The following is a 21,396-nucleotide window of genomic DNA, read 5'->3' as shown; positions in this document are numbered from 1 at the left end:
AGCAGCTAAAATATTTCCTTTTATTTTCCATTAATGAAGACATTTCTTAAACTCTTAAAGTAACTTTAACTTTTCTTTTGGAACTTTAAAAAACAAAAATATTATTTTTAAAAGCAAGTACTTCCCTTTGTGTGAAACTGCAGAGCCTTGAAATGTAAAATTACCTAGTATATTCTCCTAACCTAGAAAAAGCCCAACTATAAAATAACGGACTAAAAAAGTCATAATTTGGAATTAAAATTTTCCAAATTATCACTGTTTTGAATCAATACAAAACTAAGCAAGGAACACAATGGTTTTAGATAGCAAAAACAATGCCTGTAATTGGACAGGGAGAGGGTTTCGATAGGAAGAAAAGGATATAATAAAAAAAGAGAGAGAGAGAGAGATGCAAATATGCAAATTAAGAGAAATGAAGTCTTTTAAAGAAAATAAAAATCAATATCAAACTGAACTGGAAGGAGAGGGTAGTGATTTTTTTTTTTTTTATTCTCCAAATAATCATAATGTGAGTAGAGGAAAGAGCTACAGATGATATAGTTTATAAGTCCCTTTCCTAAAGTATTTATTACAGTGTTCTGCAAAATTACAGATTTAATTCAATTAGTTTGAAACTAATGTTGCTGCTAAGTACAGTAAACCCCACCCCCAACAGTGTTCACAAAAGCAAGGGGTTTAAGAATTTATACAACAGAATTACTGCTAAGAGATGGGCATTTAAATTTAGTCTCTTTAACCTTCTGCTGAAACACAGACAAACACATCTGAAAGTGATTCCTAAAAACGAAAAGGTTTTTAAATACTATAAAGAAAATTCCTATCTCACTTTAATATAAAGTTACATTATCTAAATTCCCATAATGGTTACTTTCGTACCTAAAAGAGAAGACAATCAAATGTTTCTTTAGAAAAGATAAGTAAAGGGCACTCAGAAAACTAGCTGATCAGCTGTGCTGCCACACTAGGTTTAAGGTAGCAATTCTGGAAAGTTACAAGTAAATGATTCAGACTCTGGGAAGTCCTGTAAGAGACCATACTTCAGATGTTTGCCTAATTGAAAATTCAGAGATAACTCCTCGCACAGTTAGATTTATGTTTTCTGGTCAACCAAAATCCTTGCAGCATCAGCATTATTAACTTACAAGCATTTCAAAGGAAGAATGAAGAGAAAGCAAAACAAGACACCTCTCGAATATTTAATAAGTAATATGTCATCTTCCATGGTTTTCCTTTTGATGGTTTCTAGAGAAGAAGAATCTAGAGAAGGCAAATACATTTCAAAGAATTACAAGATTGTGGTCAAATTCTCCAAATGTAACTTTACTAAACAAACCCTGTTTTACTTTACTAAAGAAACACTACTCATCCTCCAGAGCAGCACACTTTTTTTTTTTTTTAATAAGTCCTGTCTGAGCAATCCTGCCTCAGATAGGTGATCTTCCTCTGTTTCCCTAAAACATAATGTAGTCCTCACTTATAACACTTACTACAATTGTGGCTGCAGCTTCATTTCTCTGCCCTTTTCTCCCTTCAAAAGTATGAGCTCCTTGAGGGCAAAAGCTTCCCTCCAAACCCCTAGAATCTAGTATTATATCTGGCAAATCGGCAGAAGGAAGTTACTTTTATTGAGAGACTATTTGTATGTAGCAGGCAATACGCCAAGACTTTTATGATGAGTATCTTAATTTAGGTGCACAATAAACATGAACAGGTATTTAGTGAACAGCAGAGATAACAGAGCAGACCAATAAGGGCAGTTCAATGCACAGGCAGCCCTGCAGTGATGATAGAAGCCTCAGGGTACCACAGCTTGATGTCAATAGCTGTCAAGATTTCTAAACTAATTTTTCTTGCTCTCTCTCCAAGCTCACCAAGCAGAAATCTCCAACACAATTTTGTTTCCTTTATGGTTTTTACTGCAGGCTTAGAAAGTGATAACTAGCAGACATAAGCATCTGTTGTAATGGCTGCTGCATTTCTCACTGTGCATGAATAAATTAGTTTTCTGTTTTATACATTAGTCTAATGTAAGTTTGGTGTTTTTCTTTTTGGACTTCAAGGGATGATCAGTCTCCTTGTTTTCCCTTTGTCTGTGATCTTTTTAGTACCAAAATTATACTGTCAGATAGAAAATGGGACTGATTCGGGCATAATAAGTTGTGATATAAGAAATCCAGGACACACATACTGTGTAACTGACTCCTAAAGGAAAATACTGATTTCCATTTATTTTATCTCTTGTTGACACATATAATCATTACAGTCAGGATTCTTCTATAATGAATTGGGGAGAAAATGCTATGCAATGAACTGAGGAAAAAATGATATTTTCTTGTTGTATCAGATTTGATCTATTTTTTTCTGTTTTGAGTTTCTTTCCTAAGCTGAAAAAGAGAACCCCAGAGCCAGGCTAAAATATTCCAGGTTCAAATCTAACATTTGTTAGTGGAGTCAGTCTTGATAAGCTAGATCGATTCTTGATGCTCTGACCAAACAACGGTTTGTCTGGTTTGGAGCTGTTATGTACCCCAGAAAAGGCCATGTTCTTTTAATCCATCCTGTGGGTGAAGACTTATTGTGGGTGGGACATTTTGGTTCAATTGAGATGTAACTCAGTCCATTAAGGTGGGTCTTAGTCCTTTTACTGGAGTCCTTTATGAGAGGAAAAGAGGTATGAAATGAGAAGAAGCTCAGAGAGGAAAAAACACCCACCGAAGCTGAAAGAGCCACTGAAGCCAGAGCCTGAAAGCAACAAAACCCAAGAGAGAAGGACCAGCAGACGCCAGCCATGTGCCTTCCCATGTGACAGAAGAAGCCTGGATGCCAGTAACCTTTCTTCAGAGAAGGTATCCTCTTTTTGATGCCTTAATTTGGACATTTTCACGGCCTTACAATTGTAAAATTATAAGCTAATAAGCCCTCTTTGTAAAAGCCAACCCATTTGTGGCATATTGCATTTCAGCAGCTTTAGCAAATTGAAACATAGTCCTTTAAGGATAAAAATTTGAACTGTGTTTACAGTTCTAAGATAATTTTACTCCTTAAGGTGCTAAATGGCTTGGGGTCAGTCATCCTCTGGACGCCTGCACCATCTCTCTCTGAATACAACAGAGTCAAAGACAATTTTGGATGAAATTACTTGGGTCAATGGCCTCAGGTAGATCAAACTTTTGCCATGATTTTCCCGTTTTTAAATGTGTTTGTCATTAATACTTCCTTTATTTTCATTGTCATCAGGGAAATGAGAAGAGAATTTACAAGTATATAATTTCTGGTTATTAACACATATATTGATCTCTATCAATTTAATAAGGATTTTGCATTTTTTATCCCAAGTACACCTGAAATCTAAATCCTCCCCATTTTTACCAGGACAGTGCTAGTTTAGGCTCCAGACTTCTTTCACCAGGATTGTTGAAATAACTGACACACTGCAGCCATTTAATAATTTTCATATCTATCATGCACACAGGATGAGAGCAATTTACCTAAAATGTAAAATAATCCTTCATCATGATTGCTTAAAAATCTAGCAACTGTTTCTTAGTTGCCCATAGAATAAAAGCAAAGACCTGCACCAAAGTTAAACCCTGAGACCCTGGCAAGAGTCCTCATCCAGGCTCATTCCTTTGAAGGGGTGGGCTCCCATTGGCTGGGAGCTAGATGCAGACTCTCCCCACTATGCTCATGTGCAGAACTCTGGGGATTCTGAGAATTCACCATCCTGTATCTTGGGTCACTCTAATGACATATTTTGTTAGGAGGACAGAGTATACTTTATTTAAAAGTTTGCTAGCTAGCTTCATTACTTATAAATATTCTGATGTATGGTACTTGTGATATTTGGGTTTCCATTTGGACCCCTCTTTGGATCTGCAGATGTTAGAGCTAAGCCTGCCTTGGTTTCCATATTAGGCCCTGAATGGAATGGCCCTAACAAATTCTTGAGCTCATCTCCAACTGCTAACAAGCTACCTCGTAGTTGTGTTCCAGTAACCCTCAACTTTTTATCCTCTACAACCATAATATATAAAATCTTCATGCTTTTGGTCATGCTGTTTCCTGAGATTGGAATGCTCTTCACTATTTGCTTGGCTAATTCATTAGTCTCTTAACATAGAGCTTGGAAATCATCTCCTCTAAGAACTTCACATATTTAATTTTCCAACATTCCCTGTGCAAACCTCATTCTTATCACTGTCTTATTACATAATACACATATTTATTTCTATCTAAAAAAAAAAAACCTGTAGCCTCTTGAGGGCAACATTTTTAATCTTATTCTTCATTACTATATTCCTAACACTTAAATATGTGATGAATTGAAGAGTATAAACACAAATGTTATGTCATATTTCATTGTACCTATATAGACAATTGCCCTGAAAATACCATTTATCAATTAATAAGGTTGAATATCTAAGTAACATTACTTACATAATGAAAAATTTTAGTTAATTGTATGAAAGAATATCTGGTATTTGCCAAAGATATTCTAGGTTTTTAATTACTCATTTTCTTTCCACAACACAATGCATGTAAAGTAATTATGAAATAGCTATTATAAGGCAAAATGCTATGAAAACTAAGCTATATATTTTGCTTAAAATTGTTAATGCTTGTAAGTGTTCTGCCCTATAGTAAAATACCAAAATATTTCCAAAGATAAATAATTTTGTATAAATTATTTAAGATTAATGATGGTAAAATACTCTTAATAATATATGTATATATGATATATAAATTCTTTAGAAAAAACTGAAGCTATATGTTAAGGTTTTTAAATTCATTTAGTTTATGACTTTAAAAAGGTTTAGAAAAAACATTCTTTCCACTGGACATCTAGTTTGAAAATTTTTAAAAAAGTCCATTTTTATGTCAAATAATTTACATAACATAGCTTTCTTCAAGCTATAAATTTTGGTTGAACCAACATGTGCATCCAAGTCAACCACAGTTACTAATTTAATTGTGAAAAGAAAACAAGGTTTCAGAACTCTCAATCATCCCTAGCCATGAATTATTTTGCTTGGAACAAAAACAAAAGTTTCCAACTCGGTACATTTCCATAAACTGAGTATCTCAGGACTGATTGTACCCTGGATGCACTGACCTGCCTAGGGACTTTTTTCTGAGTGACCTGCCCTAGGACTCCCAGATCTCAATGGTACTACATTCCTACTCTTAATATTTCTCCTGCTTGGTTGATACCCTGAAACCCTGTCGGCCTTCTCTTCCCTTGAACCATAGTTTCCATCTCTCAACCCTCTATATGTGTGACAGCCAGAGGTGCACTGGGAAGAGACTATTCCAGTCAAAGTAAATCATATGTCTTGACTTTGGAAACTACCTCTCACCTGGATTTCTCCTTAGATTAGTGTCCTCTTAGATAGGCAGAATTCCTTACATTGTGCTAGAGTTTACTATGCCCTTTACATTCCCATGTTTTATGTATTGTGCTCAACAGCTGCTTTCCTAAAGGTCAGCTTGACAGTGTTCGATCCCATGTACAGCTCCTTAATTTTCAGCCTACCAGTCCTAAATCTACCCCACTGGCCTTTAATCCTGCGATCCTATCATGCCCTTTGTTCATGAACCTACCTAGGTTATAACAGGGTAGAATTAAGTTGGTATGACATTTATTTATGTGAAATAAAACTGGAGGAGTTAAAAACTAAAAAAAAAAAAACTGGAGGAGTTTAGGGAAAATTTTATAAGCAAATTTTAATTTTATCAACTATAGTGATAATAGGAAAAGGGAGAAAAGTTTCTTTGAATTGTCCAGGAGGATATGGGCTGAACACCCAAGAGTTCCTGAATAGAGTTGCTGTGAAAGTGGGAAAATATTGAATTTCTTTCCTAAGAGAGTAAAGTGAGAGACTGGCCTACATATTTAGGATTATTTATAGTTAGTAGCCTGAGTGTATGCTACAAGCATTTTTATTTTATGGTATATATCTTACCTTAACTTCCACATGTGCCATCAGTACTGCAAAATTGGTTAGGTGGTTACAAGAGCATGTAGTATGTGTCTTATTTGTTGCCAGGAGCCGACAGCCTTGTGTTGACCAATAACCTGTCATTGTGCGCTTGGAATAACTCCAAAATGAACAGTTAGGGTTGAAGTTCTCCTCTGACTGCTACAGGGAAAAATCAATAAAGCCAATAACTACTTTATGATCACCTAAATAAGGTAGGCATTTTCTTTACAACTTATACAACTTTGTACTCTGTTCCAATTTTTATTAAAGGGTCTACCAGTGTTATATTAAGTAAGTCTCATCAATTCCAAGTAAATTTAAGTATATACTGTTGTTTGTTCCCTGATTATAGATACATTCACTGTTTTTTTTAATAATTTCAAAGGAATACTAGAATCGAAGTTTCAGAATCATATCAATTAATTTACATTGCTAAATAAATAACTTAATTGCTCTAAACAATTAACTTAAAGGATAGTCTTTAGAAATCTTTGTTCAATTTACAACAATCCTTATATATACACACATGTATGCCTACATATAGACATAAAGACATACATTAATTACACGTTACATCTTATATGAAGCCATGATCAGCTCTATTTAACATATTTTAGCTTTTTGCATTATGAAGAATCATTTAGAAAACCGTCTATGAATGTTTTACCAAAAATATTTACAGATACAAGAAAATATTCTCCTCCCTCAAAATCTCATCTGTAAAAAAAAAAAAAACACCAGTAATATTTTAATAATGAGTCACTTGTGTCAAATAGAAAAACATAAAAATAAAATTAATACAATTCATGTTTATGTTATGATAAATATGATTAATGTGAACAACTATCCTTGAAATGTCATTTTCTTACCTTGATATGTTTAACAGTAAACACCACAGGATCAGCCAAATAAACCTTATTACTGAACTCTTTGTTTATTGCTGCTGTAATAACAGGAGAATTGACGATAACAGAATGATTTGTGGACATAGCTTCTGTTCCCAATTTCATACTGGCATTCTCCGTGGACAAATAAGGACCCAAGTTGTTATATAAGACAAAGGCCACCCTGATTTCTCCTAAAATAAATGCAAATATGAATTAGAAATTGGGAAGAAATTCTGGTTAGACTGTGCAATCTTCATGGATTAGTTAGTTCTAATTGGATTGTAATAAAATTTGTGTAAGAATATGTATTCACAACTGAAAATAAAGCATTCTGAGGTGCAACTTCCGGCCCCAACTGCTGGGGGCTTATGCTGAGGGAGCAGAGACAGCAGCGCCAGGTGGTGCTTGCTGCTGGAGAGCGAGCAGTTCCTGACAGAGCTGATTAGGCTTTTCAAGAAGTGTTGGTTGTTGGGCAGCGTGTTCATCACCCTGAAGAAATATGAGGGTCGAACTAAACCCATTCCAAGGAAAGGTACTGTGGAGGGCTTTGAGCCTTCTTACAACTGTCTATTCAGAGCTACTGAAGGGAAAAAGATCAGCACCATGGTGAGCTCCAAAGAAGTTAATAAGTTTCAGACGACTATTGAGAGCCAACATGGACAGGCTGAAGAAGACGGACAAAAACAGCAAGAGGAAGAAGAGCAAAGCAGCACAGTTAAGGGTACCTGACTTCCCGCTTTCACCAACTAACCGCTGAGTTGCTACTTTTCCTTGGGTTTTCACTTTTGGACACACACAACCCAGCTAGGTTTCTGGTTTCCCCACAGTGGCTGTTTTCAAGTGAGATATAGGGTCATTTTCGAGGGAAGAAAGGCAGAAACAGGGCTGCCATGTTTATAGGTTAGTTGTATTAAGAAGCCGGGCTATTTTAGACCTTGCTAATTGGTCTGTGTTGCATGGTTGTATATTTCTGGATTGTAGTCTAAAGTCCTTTAGCCTTCTCTGTGAAGAGCAATGTATCATTAAACCCATCTATTTATTAAAAAAATAATAATAATAAATAAAGCATTCCTTTCAACCAAATTGCTAAGTCATTCATGGGGAAATAAGAAAAGTCAAATGTTGCTCAAACAACTATCTATCATCTATCTATCTATCTATCTAATCATCCCTATCTCACTCCGTATTCCAAACTTAAATCAAGATGGATCATAGATCTAAACATAAAAACTAGAACCATAAATCTTCTGGAACAAAACACAGTATAACATCTTTGACCTCAGAGAAGGCAACGATGCCTTGGATAGGACCCAAATAAAACATGACCCATAAGAGAAAAAGATGATAAAGTAAATTTTATAAGAATTAAAAATTTGCATTATCAAAATACAAGATTAAGAAGATGAACAGAAAGCCACAGAAGTAGGAAATACACACACACACACACGTACATGTACCCATATTCTGGACTCATAAATACATAAAGCATTTCTGCAAACCAGTAATAAAAGAATGTACAACCCATTGCAAATGGCAAAAGACTTAAACATATGTTTCACAAAAAAGATCTATGAAAGACCAACAAACATGAAATATGATCAACATCATTATGTCATTAGGGAACAGCAAATTAAAACTACGAGATACTATTTTATGCATACTAGAATGGAAATGACTGACAACACTAATATTGATAAAGATGTGGAACAACTGGTACTTTCGTACATTGCTGATGAGAGTATATCGAGTTGAGAGTACAACAGTTGGAGAACTGTTTGAAATTTCTTAAGAACATATATCTACTTTTCCCAAATAAGTGAAAGCATATACCCACAAAAGGACTTGTACAAGAATGTGCATAGTGTCCTTATATTCATAACAGCCCCAAACTGGAAACAAACCAAATATCCATGAACAGGAAAATGGATAAGCAAATAATGGTATACTCATATAATGGAATACACTGAGCAGCAAAAAAGCAAAACAAAAGTGATAGATGGAGCATCATGAATGAACCTTAAAAATATTATACTCAGTAAGAAGCCAGATAGAAAAGAGTACATGCCGTATAATTCCAATTATATAAAATCTAAGAACAGATAAATTTTGTCTGTGGATGTAATAAGGGGAAAGTGGTTTCATCAGAACAGGAGATATAGGGCAGAAGACTGGAAAGAGGTATCAAGAAACCTTCTGGAGCAATAGAAGAGATTTATGTCTTGTTTTAGGTGCTGTTATACAGGTATGTATAGCCATTAAACTCATAAAACGAGACACTTAAGATATGTGTATTTTATTGTATATAAACATAGGTCTATTGAAATTTTACTTTTTCTAAAGAAGAAAAAAAAAAGGATTCAAAATCTTTAACTGTTTTAAAACTCAATTATCAGGCTCTTTTAAAGTCATTATCTCCTGAGAGTTGCCAAGTCCTTCAGCCTTATGGTTTCCCTTATTATAATCTTTTACATGTAATCCTCTGTAAAAATAACCTTCTTTAACAGTTGTTTTAATCATCTCATTTTCTTTCTTATAAAAAGCCAAGCCCTATGTCTTACTGTATAAATTCATGTCAGTTCATCAAGAGACAAATACTGCCACAAATAATGTGATTACTAAGATGAAGAAGTCACAGTCTCTATCTTTGAAGATTTTGGTGTCAAGTGAGAAGACAGAGAGAAAACATAGAGTCAAGTAGGAACAAAGGCAAAAAAAAAAAAAAAAAAAAAATTAATGGGACTTTTAGGGGGAAGGCAGCTCCCCAATATCTGAACCATGCTCCCATGTTTGGGAAATTCCCTACTCCAAAGATTTATAGCCACAAAAAGGACATAAACTTGCTTCCTGGCCTGCCTTGCAAATAGATTTATTTTGGCACTTCAGCTAGACGCATCTGATGAAATGCACTAGCCTGAGAATTGAATGAGGAGCTAGTGACACAGGGAGCAGGTCAGGGGAGATGGTTCAGCGGTATCAGCAGAGCCATTATGACACCCACTGTTCACTGGTGGCAGCAGTGACATCTCTCAGCAATGATTCTGTGCTAGGATACAGGCTGCCATCAGCCTCCTAGCTCTTGTACAATATCTGGGACTGATTCTCTAGCCTTCTCAGTGATTCTATGAAATATCTTTCTCCTTTCGGTAATCCAGAAAAGAGATTATGAGGAGAGCCACAGAAAGGAAGGAGGCATTCTTAAACTTTCGGTCCATATCTATTATGGTACAGTGTTAACAATAACAACTCACTAAATACTTCTCGACTTATTGAATGTACAACATAGATTTTAATTTCAATTCTTTATCTTCAGATCTGCTCTAAAGTACTGCTTTTTTAATGCAAAATACACAAACAGCCAGGTATTTTTCTTGTAGACATTAACAATTTTTATTTTTATGGCTTATAATTGGCTGATAACTCATCACAATTTCCACTGTGGCCCACTGTCATGCTGCCATTCCACCTGTTTCACCAGTGTTTTTGGTCACATATAACCATTACAGATTCTCCACAGCAAAATTAATGACTTTTTAAAAAAAGTCACTATACCTTAATTTAGTAAACAATAAAATAAGTGAAACCAGAATTTATGACTAATATGCAGATATTTCAATTCTCATGTGTTTGCTTTCTGTAAGTTCATGCATGTATGTGATAACTCTTTAATGAATTTATTGATGTGCCAGACTCTATCCAAACACTAAGGTTATATCAGTGAACATGTGAAACAAATTCCTAGTTCTCATGGATAGTACATCCTAGAGGAAGAGTCCAAAAATAAGCCGGCCCAATAAAAATCTAAAAACAATTAACAATATAATTTGATGTAATGGTAAGTGGATAAGTGTTAAAGAAGGTAAATATAGCTAATGGGAAAAGAGTGATTGAGAAAGAGAGAACCTTAGGGGTCAGCAAGGTTCTCCCTAAAGAGGTGAAATTTATGCTGAGAAGTGAATGGTAGAGAGGTTGACATTCAAAGAAATGTAAAAATTGCATTTCAGAAGGAGATAACAGGAAATGCAAAAACAAACAAACACAAACCTGATGCAGGAGCATGCTTGATTATTCAAGGAACAGAATCCAGACTAGTCTGTCTAGAGAACTGAGAGAACATGCTAAAGATGCGCATGAAGTGGGGCCAACAAAGCAGGAAGGAGGTGGGCTGTGTTGTGGCTGGTAGGCTTAATTTAAGTCACTGATTTCATTATAAATTTAGTTGGAAGTGAAATGGTCAGATTTGTGTTTCAGGTAGAAAACTCTGGCAACAGGTTACAAGAGTAGAGGCAGAGAAATCAGTTAGGAAGTTATTGCTTTATAAAATCTGTAGTGCTGCCTCAAAAATCCTCATTGTCAAATTAGCAACATAATGATTTATAGGTTCAATCTTAAAAGATTTCTAAAACTTATAAAGATTTCATTCTGATGACAACAAATATATGATGTTTTTCTTGATTTATTTAACAACATCTTCTTTCAAAACTACTCACTCTGTAATCTGAAATATCAGCTTTGAATTGGTTGTTCAAGTGATGTTTCTATCTCCTAACAGGTTAAACAATCTCACTTCCTGGTATAAAAAAATTTTTTTTAATATAATATTAGTGAAAGATTGAGATATTCTTTTTATGAGGGATTATTTACTCATCGAATTTTAATTATATTCAGTAAATGCCATCTAGTACTAAGCTAACCTACACTCACCAATTCTATTCCCCAAAAAGATCTCATGTTTAAATTTTGTATGTACTTTAAAATTTAAAAAAATTCCATATTATTTACAAAGGAAAAGTACAGAAACACTTTCAAAAAGAAGTTGAGTAAGAATAAAAATAATTTAAAAATGACAAGTAGAGATCCCATTAAAAATTTTGGCAGAAGCTAAATCTGTCAATTCAATGAGATAATTCTTTCAAGCAAGAAAATCAGATAATCTGGCTTTTATTTCCTTCATGTTATAGATTGGATCATGGCCCCAGCAAAGGCATGTTCCAGTCCTGACCCCCAGTTCTATGGATGTGAACTCATTTGTGAATAGGATCTTTGAAGATGGTATTAGTTAAGGTGAGGCCAAACCAAAGAGGGGTGGGCCTTATCCCAATATGACTGGAGTCCTTGTAAAAGGATATTTGGACACAGTCAGGAATAGGAGACAGAAGGACACAGATGGCCATGTGACAAAGACAGAGAATGAGTTATGGATTGATGGTAAGCTATCACCAAACACTACAGACTTTCAGAAAAAGCATGATCCTGTCAAAACTTAGATTTTGGACTTCTAGACTCCAAAACTGTGAAACAATAAATTCTTGTTGACAAATAATACCACAGACTGGTATTATTGCAGCAGCCTTGGCAAACTAAGACACCTCATATTCAAGTTTCTAACACTTTACTACAACCAAATACTAATGGAATAATTTCCAAATCTGATTGAGAATTTTGTAGAACAAATATCACTGCAATATTTGGGGTGTGCTAGATAAGAAAGAGGAGGAAGAGGAGAGCACTTTGATAGTGGATTTAAAATTCCACACAAAGAACCGATGAACTAATGGCAAGTTCAATTCCATCAAGCTTAAACAATAAACTCTAACCTACCATTTCGGCCATTTTGTTTCAAAGTATTTGCAGAAAGCTGGATAGTGCTTCCATGACCCATATTTTCTGGAAATTTTAGGTCTTCTAAATTTCCTTCTGTGCTCAGCCTTGCAACTTCTAATTCTGTTAATAGCAAAAAGATGTCAGTGCTAATTGAGAAATATGCCAAAACTATACGAATTCCCTAAATCACAGAAATATTTCTGAAATGAAAACACCGGAATTAATGTTCTATTTGTAATGATTTGTAGTAGTTTAATCTTCTATTTACAAATAAGTAATCAGCTAATAATTTATTTTTTCAAAATAAAGCAGACAAATGCTATCAAAGTCATGTAAATCAGAATGCAAATACATCAATGATAAACCAGAAATTTCAAAATTGAAGTCTACTCTTTACACTCTTATTGGCTACAAGTTGATTTATCAAAATATTATCTTTATTTTATGAATTAAGTAAAAGTCCGTTTATAATGTAGAGCTGCAGTATTATATCAATATTGATCTCTCTTTTAATCTAATAAGTTTAAACCAGCTTTATCAAATCTCCTGAAATAAAACTGTCAGCTACATCCTTACAAGCAACCAAAACAGATATATATTCTTTATGAGCCAAATAACACAATTATCAAAATCATGTTATCATGTCACTTAAATTATTAATTTCCTTATAGTATATAATTCAGACATCCTTATTTTTCCTGAAGACACATAAGCCATTTATTGGGAAGATAAATTTTAAATAGTACAATCATATATATATATATACATATATACATTCATAAAAAAAATAAAAGCAAAAGGATCTCACTTTTAAAAGTAAGTGATCTCAGGCTAAGATATCCAAATTACAGTGTCCTAAGAAGGATAGTATACAAAATTATAAAGACCTTTTTAAACCAATGACAGGTGATCCCTTCCTAATCAGAGAAAAAGAATAATTCACCACTATTAAAATAAAGCCCACTTGTAACATCTGGGGAACCACAGATACTTTTCTGTTTTCCTTCTTCTGCAGAACAAGGGACTCTGGACCTTCTGTGTATCAAGGGCCACTTACTAATATTGTCTGTGTTCTCCCTGACAATGTCTGTTTTCAGAAGGTTATCAGCCAGCACAAAAGCACTTTCCTCCACAGTGTCAAGCAACATGGTGGCTGCACGTAGTTGATCACTTGTAGTCAGGTCTCTCCACGCATTCAAAGCTTGTGGCTGGAGGAGATTGTTAACTGTCTCGACCATTGCCTACGAAAGGAAAAACAGAATGACAGAGGTCTCTAGTGAACCCACACCACTGTCAGAAATCCAGTTGTACATGTAGCCCAGCAAGCAAGGATTAACGGTCTGCAGGAGATCAGTATTGTCCTAGCCTCCCCTGTGACATGCTGCAGCAGAAGCATTCATTATATTGTTCTGTAAAACCCTAGCTGAGGCTTCTCAAGGCAAGAGGAAAACCTGTTTTTGTTTTGAGGGACAACAAATACAGCCATGCTTGCTTCTTAGACTCAAAAGCACAGGCTTCAATAAAACTGTGATCACATAATTAAATCATCTGGTTGGGGAAATTTTGCAAGTAATTTGAACCAATCCTTCTACCACTTCACCCACAAAAATTTTTTCTGAGTATTTTTTATATATCACCCTAAAACTGGAGGCCTGACACAAAAGAGAATTAGAAAAGAGTGATTACAAATAGGACAGCACAAGAATTGTTGCTTATAGGTTGAGGACTCACTAAGCAAACCATTTTCTTTTTAAAGCCAGCTAGTAAAATGTCAGAATGGGGAAATATCAAAGCATACATACTCCCAGGGGTTTTGAATATGTTATGTGTCAAGAGAAATCTTCTTCATGCTGTTTACTATTAGAGGGAAACAAAGAGTTGGTCCTCTCTACTTATGGCTTTCAGGTATTTTTTCTTCAAAAAAAATCAGCAGTAGGTACACACACACAGAGGTAAGGCACCACATTTCTCATCAGTTCATTGAAAAGAATCATCTCTGTAGTTGCTTTATGCTCTAGGTTACAAAGAAAAAGCACATCTCCCAAAAAGCAAGCCTCATTCAAACAAAGAGAATTGCAAAATAGAAAAATAAAACATGTACAGTTTGAAAGTGATCATCCCTGAACCCACTGATCATGAAATATGCATCTAATCCAGAAGTAAAGTTGAATAAATAGCCAATACAGACAGCTTCCAGGCAGCACATAGGTGTTTTAAAACAGGACTCACTTTATTAACACGTTGGCAGAGGAATTGGGAGAGATGAGGGAAATATCCATCACAATGAAGAGCTTTCTTCTGGCTGATGTTTTCATAGTAACCAAGTAACAACTGGTAAAAATTCAGTCACATAATGAAATACCTTGGCTGCCAATTAACACCAGCTTCAAAAGTTAATTTGTCTTTTGATAAAATTATTTACTTGATATTTTCTCATCTATTCCAAATTCTGGCCAAAAATCAACATCACTAGACATTTACATAAAATAATCCTACTCACAATTTGGGTACTTTTGCATCATTTAAAAGAAACAAACCAAAACATCTCTGGATGAGTTTAATGGCTGGGCATTTTCATGCAGTATGCTTAGTGCTGTCATTTGTTCTGGGTTTAAAGCATGACCCAGGAGTCAGACAAAAGCATTTCTGGATCACAATGGAATGATCTGCTTTCCAGGGAAATCCCTTTAGGGACAGCGCCAAAGAATATGCCAAAAAGGAGGTGCCAGATAGGGGGAAAAAGTGTGTCTATTTCTTGAAGCCCAACAGAGAACACAGACTTCTTGAGTGCAAAGATGTATTCTTTCTGGGATTTGATGATCCTCTAAATTCACTAAAAATTATGCTCTGAAAGTACCACATGCAACAAAAATGATGTCCATTCTTTAAGGAGCAGCCATTTTAGCATTAGTTAATATCCTTATATTGATTATCTAAACTTTACCTCGGGGAAAATTTATTGGGGAAAATACAATATTTCTCTTCTATTCCTCATTCTTGTTTTAATTAAATTTCATAAAATGAAGAAGAAAATGGAAATGTAAAGAAACAACTAAATACTCATTACTGCTCACACAAAAAACATATTTGCTTATTTCTTATACATTTATGCATTTGTACTTTACCCACAAATGATGACATCTGGTCACAAAATACTTTTTTTTTTCTCAAATTAGGTATTTGCATTGCTTTCATTAACTCAACAACATCTTTTTAAAAACAGACTGATTTTCATTTAATTTGGCTAACTATACTTAGAACACAGGTTGAATCAGAAATGTACAATGAATCTGTCTAAGCTTAAGGCAGGTGCTGGGACAGGACATCACTTTAAGGTTCAACAGCTGTGACTGATTTCTCTTTTCTGCTCTCAAATTTTTTTCTGACTTGAAATTTATATTCTAAGTCGGAAAAAAATAAGGTAGGTTCAGAATTTATCTTATAAAATTTTATCATTCTTGCCTCTTTGTTGCTCAGATGTGGCCTCTCTCTCTAGCTAAAACAACTTGGCAGGTGAAATCGTTGCCCTCCCCTCTACACATGATCTGACACCCAGGAGAGAGAATCTCCCTGGCAACATGGAATATGACCCCTGGGAAGGAATCTAGACCTGGCATCATGGGATGGAGAACATCTTCTTGACCAAAAGGGGGATGTGAAAGAAAATGAAATAAGCTTCAGTGGCAGAGAGATTCCAAAAGGAGCCAAGAGGTCGCTCTGGTGGGCACTCATATGCACAATATAGACAACTCTTTTTGGGTTCCAATGAATTGGAATAGCTAGCACTAAATACCTGAAACTATCAAACTACAACCTAGAACCCATGAATCCTGAAGACGATTGTATAAAAATGTAGCTTATGAGGGGTGACAATGGGATTGCGAAAGCCATATGGACCACACTCCCCTTTGTCCAGTGTGTAGATGGATGAGTAGAAAAATGAAATGGGGGCAGAAAAAAAAAAAAAAGGCACCCAGAGTTCTTTTTTACTTTAATTGTTCTTTTTCATTTTAATTCTTATTATTTTTGGGTGTGTGGTAATGAAAATGTTCAAAAATTAATTTTGGTGATGATGCACAATTATATCATGGTACTGTGAACAACTGAATGAATGTACGCTTAGTATGACTGCATGGTATGTGAATATAGCTCAATAAAAATGAATGTAAAAAATTTTTATCATTCTCATGATAAGGTCTCAATCCAGGAGAAAAAAAAATAAATCCAATCACCTAATGGTTTTAACATGTACAGACTGAAATTATATAAAATTTGGGGAAGTCAATTTAATCAACAATGTCCTTGCCAGAAACTAAATATTTCTCACTTCATTCTCTTTTTTTAAAGTACTAGAACGTGACTAGCAGATGAGTACTGAGAATCTGCATTCTAGTTTTGCCACTAAAATTCAGTGTGCCCTTGAACAAATTGTTTTCTAACCAATCAGTGAAGTGCTAACTACACAAGAAAGTAAGTCTCATCATATTTCAATTTGAGGGTAGGGGTGGATATTACACTTCTCATTACACAGTTAATAGACAAGCATCTAAATGACTTGTTTTTTCTTCTCTCTCTCTTTTTAATTGTGGGAAACTTTACACAACATAAACTTTCCTAATTCAACCACTCCGGAGAATACAATTCAAAACAATTCACTAGGATTAATTAGATTAGCAATGTTGTGCTACCCACACCACCATCTATTACCAGAACTTTCCCATCACCCGAAACAGAAAACTTGTACCCATTACGCATGCATTAACTCCCGCCCACACACACCTGCTGTATCCTGTACTCTATTATCTGGCTCTATGAATTTGCATATTCTAGCTATTTCATGTAAGTGGAATCATACAATATCTGTCCCTTTGTGCCTGACTATTATTTCACTCAACGTGGTGTCTTCAAGGATCATCCATGTAGTAGCATTTACCAGAACTTTCCAAATGACTTTTGACTTTCTAAAAATAAAATCCATAGCACATTATGTGTTCTGAGTAAAAACAGTCAATTGAATTTAAGGTCTGAATTTAATTACAAGAGTTGCAATAAGTGTTGTATATTGTAAATACACATTCAAAAGGATACGGGGCGGGGCAAGATGGCAGACTGGTGAGCTGTATGTTTTAGTTACTCCTCTAGGAAAGTAGGTAGAAAGCCAGGAACTGCGTGGACTGGACACCACAGAGCAATCTGACTTTGAGCATACTTCATACAACACTCATGAAAACGTGGAACTGCTGAGATCAGCGAAATCTGTAAGTTTTTGCGGCAAGGGGACCCGTGCCCCTCCCTGCCAGGCTCAGTCCCAGGGGAGGAGGGGCTGTCAGCTCCGGGTAGGAGAAGGGAGAACTGCAGTGGCAGCCCTTATCGGAAACTCATTCTACTGATCCAAACTCCAAACATAGATAGACTGAGACCAGACACCAGAGAATCTGAGAGCAGCCAGCCCAGCAGAGAGGAGACAGGCATAGAAAAAAAACAACACAAAAAACTTCAAAATAAAAGCGGAGGATTTTTGGAGTTCTGGTGAACATAGAAAGGGGAAGGGCCCTGAGGCGCATATGCAAATCCCAAAGAAAAGCTCATCTCTCTGCCCTGTGGACCTTTCCTTAATGGCCCTGGTTGCTTTGTCTCTTAGCATTTCAATAACCCATTAGATCTCTGAGGAGGGCCCGTTTTTTTTTTTTTTTTTTTTTTTTAATCCTTTTTTCTTTTTCTAAAACAATTACTCTAAGAAGCCCAATACAGAAAGCTTCAAAGACTTACTATTTGGGCAGGTCAAGTCAAGAGCAGAACTAGGAGAGCTCTGAGACAAAACGCAATAATCCAGTGGCTGAGAAAATTCACTAAACACCACAACTTCCCAAGAAAAGAGGGGTGTCCGCTCACAGCCATCATCCTGGTGGACAGGAAACACTCCTGCCCATCGCCAGCCCCATAGCCCAGAAGTGCCCCAGACAACCCAGTGTGACGGAAGTGCTTCAAATAACAGGCACACACCACAAAACTGGGCGTGGACATTAGCCTTCCCTGCAACCTCAGCTGATTGTCCCAGAGTTGGGAAGGTAGAGCAGTGTGAATTAACAAAGCCCCATTCAGCCATCATTTCAGCAGACTGGGAGCCTCCCTACACAGCCCAGCAGCCCAGAACTGCCCTGTGGGGACGGCACTCACCTGTGACATAGCACAGTCATCCCTCAACAGAGGACCCGGGGTGCACAACCTGGAAGAGGGGCCCACTTGCAAGTCTCAGGAGCCATACGCCAATACCAAGGACTTGTGGGTCAGCGGCAGAGACAAACTGTGGCAGGACTGAACTGAAGGATTAGACTATTGCAGCAGCTTTAAAACTCTAGGATCACCAGGGAGATTTGATTGTTAGGGCCACCCCCCCCTCCCCGACTGCCCAGAAACACGCCCCACATACAGGGCAGGCAACACCAACTACACACGCAAGCTTGGTACACCAATTGGACCCCACAAGACTCACTCCCCCACTCACCAAAAAGGCTAAGCAGGGGAGAACTGGCTTGTGGAGAACAGGTGGCTCGTGGACGCCACCTGCTGGTTAGTTAGAGAAAGTGTACCCCACGAAGCTGCAGATCTGATAAATTAGAGATAAGGACTTCAATTGGTCTACAACTCCTAAAAGAACCCTATCAAGTTCAGCAAATGCCACGAGGCCAAAAACAACAGAAAATTATAAAGCATATGAAAAAACCAGACGATATGGATAACCCAAGCCCAAGCACCCAAATCAAAAGACCAGAAGAGACACAGCACCTAGAGCAGCTACTCAAAGAACTAAAGATGAACAATGAGACCATAGTACGGGAGATAAAGGAAATCAAGAAGACCCTAGAAGAGCATAAAGAAGACATTGCAAGACTAAATAAAAAAATGGATGATCTTATGGAAATTAAAGAAACTGTTGACCAAATTAAAAAGATTCTGGACACTCATAGCACAAGACTAGAGGAAGTTGAACAACGAATCAGTGACCTCGAAGATGACAGAATGGAAAATGAAAGCATAAAAGAAAGAATGGGGAAAAAAATTGAAAAAATCGAAATGGACCTCAGGGATATGATAGATAATATGAAACGTCCAAATATAAGACTCATTGGTGTCCCAGAAGCAGAAGAAAAGGGTAAAAGTCTAGGAAGAGTATTCAAAGAAATTGTTGGGGAAAACTTCCCAAATCTTCTAAACAACATAAATACACAAATCATAAATGCTCAGCGAACTCCAAATAGAATAAATCCAAATAAACCCACTCCGAGACATATACTGATCACACTGTCAAACACAGAAGAGAAGGAGCAAGTTCTGAAAGCAGCAAGAGAAAAGCAATTCACCACATACAAAGGAAACAGCATAAGACTAAGTAGTGACTACTCAGCAGCCGCTATGGAGGCAAGAAGGCAGTGGCACGATATATTTAAAATTCTGAGTGAGAAAAATTTCCAGCCAAGAATACTTTATCCAGCAAAGCTCTCCTTCAAATTTGAGGGAGAGCTTAAATTTTTCACAGACAAACAAATGCTGAGAGAATTTGCTAACAAGACACCTGCCCTACTGGAGATACTCAAGGGAGCCCCACAGACAGAGAAACAAAGAAAGGACAGAGAGACTTGGAGAAAGGTTCAGTACTAAAGAGATTCGGTATGGGTACAATAAAGGATATTAATAGACAGAGGGGAAAAATATGACAAACATAAACCAAAGGATAAGATGGCTGATTCAAGAAATGCCCTCACGGTTATAACGTTGAATGTAAATGGATTAAACTCCCCAATTAAAAGATATAGATTCGCAGAATGGATCAAAAAAAATGAACCATCAATATGTTGCATACAAGAGACTCATCTTAGACACAGGGACACAAAGAAACTGAAAGTGAAAGGATGGAAAAAAATATTTCATGCAAGCTACAGCCAAAAGAAAGCAGGTGTAGCAATATTAATCTCAGATAAAATAGACTTCAAATGCAGGGATGTTTTGAGAGACAAAGAAGGCCACTACGTACTAATAAAACGGGCAATTCAGCAAGAAGAAATAACAATCGTAAATGTCAATGCACCCAACCAAGGTGCCACAAAATACATGAGAGAAACACTGGCAAAACTAAAGGAAGCGATTGATGTTTCCACAATAATTGTGGGAGACTTCAACACATCACTCTCTCCTATAGATAGATCAACCAGACAGAAGACCAATAAGGAAATTGAAAACCTAAACAATCTGATAAATGAATTAGATTTAACAGACATATACAGGACATTACATCCCAAATCACCAGGATACACATACTTTTCTAGTGCTCATGGAACTTTCTCCAGAATAGATCATATGCTGGGACATAAAACAAGCCTCAATAAATTTAAAAAGATTGAAATTATTCAAAGCACATTCTCTGACCACAATGGAATACAATTAGAAGTCAATAACCATCAGAGACTTAGAAAATTCACAAATACCTGGAGGTTAAACAACACACTCCTAAACAATCAGTGGGTTAAAGAAGAAATAGCAAGAGAAATTGCTAAATATATAGAGACGAATGAAAATGACAACACAACATACCAAAACCTATGGGATGCAGCAAAAGCAGTGCTGAGGGGGAAATTTATAGCACTAAACGCATATATTAAAAAGGAAGAAAGAGCCAAAATCAAAGAACTAATGGATCAACTGAAGAAGCTAGAAAATGAACAGCAAACTAACCCTAAACCAAGTACAAGAAAAGAAATAACAAGGATTAAAGCAGAAATAAATGACATAGAGAACAAAAAAACAATAGAGAGGATAAATATCACCAAAAGTTGGTTCTTTGAGAAGATCAACAAGATTGACAAGCCCCTAGCTAGACTGACAAAATCAAAAAGAGAGAAGACCCATATAAACAAAATAATGAATGAAAA

General features: G+C 36.1%; 1 protein-coding gene across 7 annotated transcripts in view; it reads right to left on the bottom strand.

Annotated features, from left to right (window-relative positions):
- The window catches only part of ADGRL3 (adhesion G protein-coupled receptor L3), a 912,567-nt gene that overhangs the window by 152,390 nt on the left and 738,781 nt on the right, over nt 1-21,396 (bottom strand). For all 7 annotated transcript variants that reach the window (XM_037829887.1, XM_037829881.1, XM_037829884.1 and 4 more), the window contains 4 exons: nt 13,527-13,710; nt 12,467-12,589; nt 6,851-7,059; nt 5,964-6,140 (listed from right to left, as the gene is read on the bottom strand). In XM_037829887.1, coding sequence (XP_037685815.1) covers nt 5,964-6,140; nt 6,851-7,059; nt 12,467-12,589; nt 13,527-13,710 — 693 coding nt within the window. The remainder of the gene's footprint in view (nt 1-5,963; nt 6,141-6,850; nt 7,060-12,466; nt 12,590-13,526; nt 13,711-21,396) is intronic.

The sequence above is a fragment of the Choloepus didactylus genome, chromosome 3, assembly GCF_015220235.1.
Source record: "Choloepus didactylus isolate mChoDid1 chromosome 3, mChoDid1.pri, whole genome shotgun sequence".
NCBI classification, from domain to species: Eukaryota; Metazoa; Chordata; class Mammalia; order Pilosa; family Megalonychidae; genus Choloepus; species Choloepus didactylus.
This window is presented reverse-complemented; position numbering and strand designations above follow the sequence as displayed.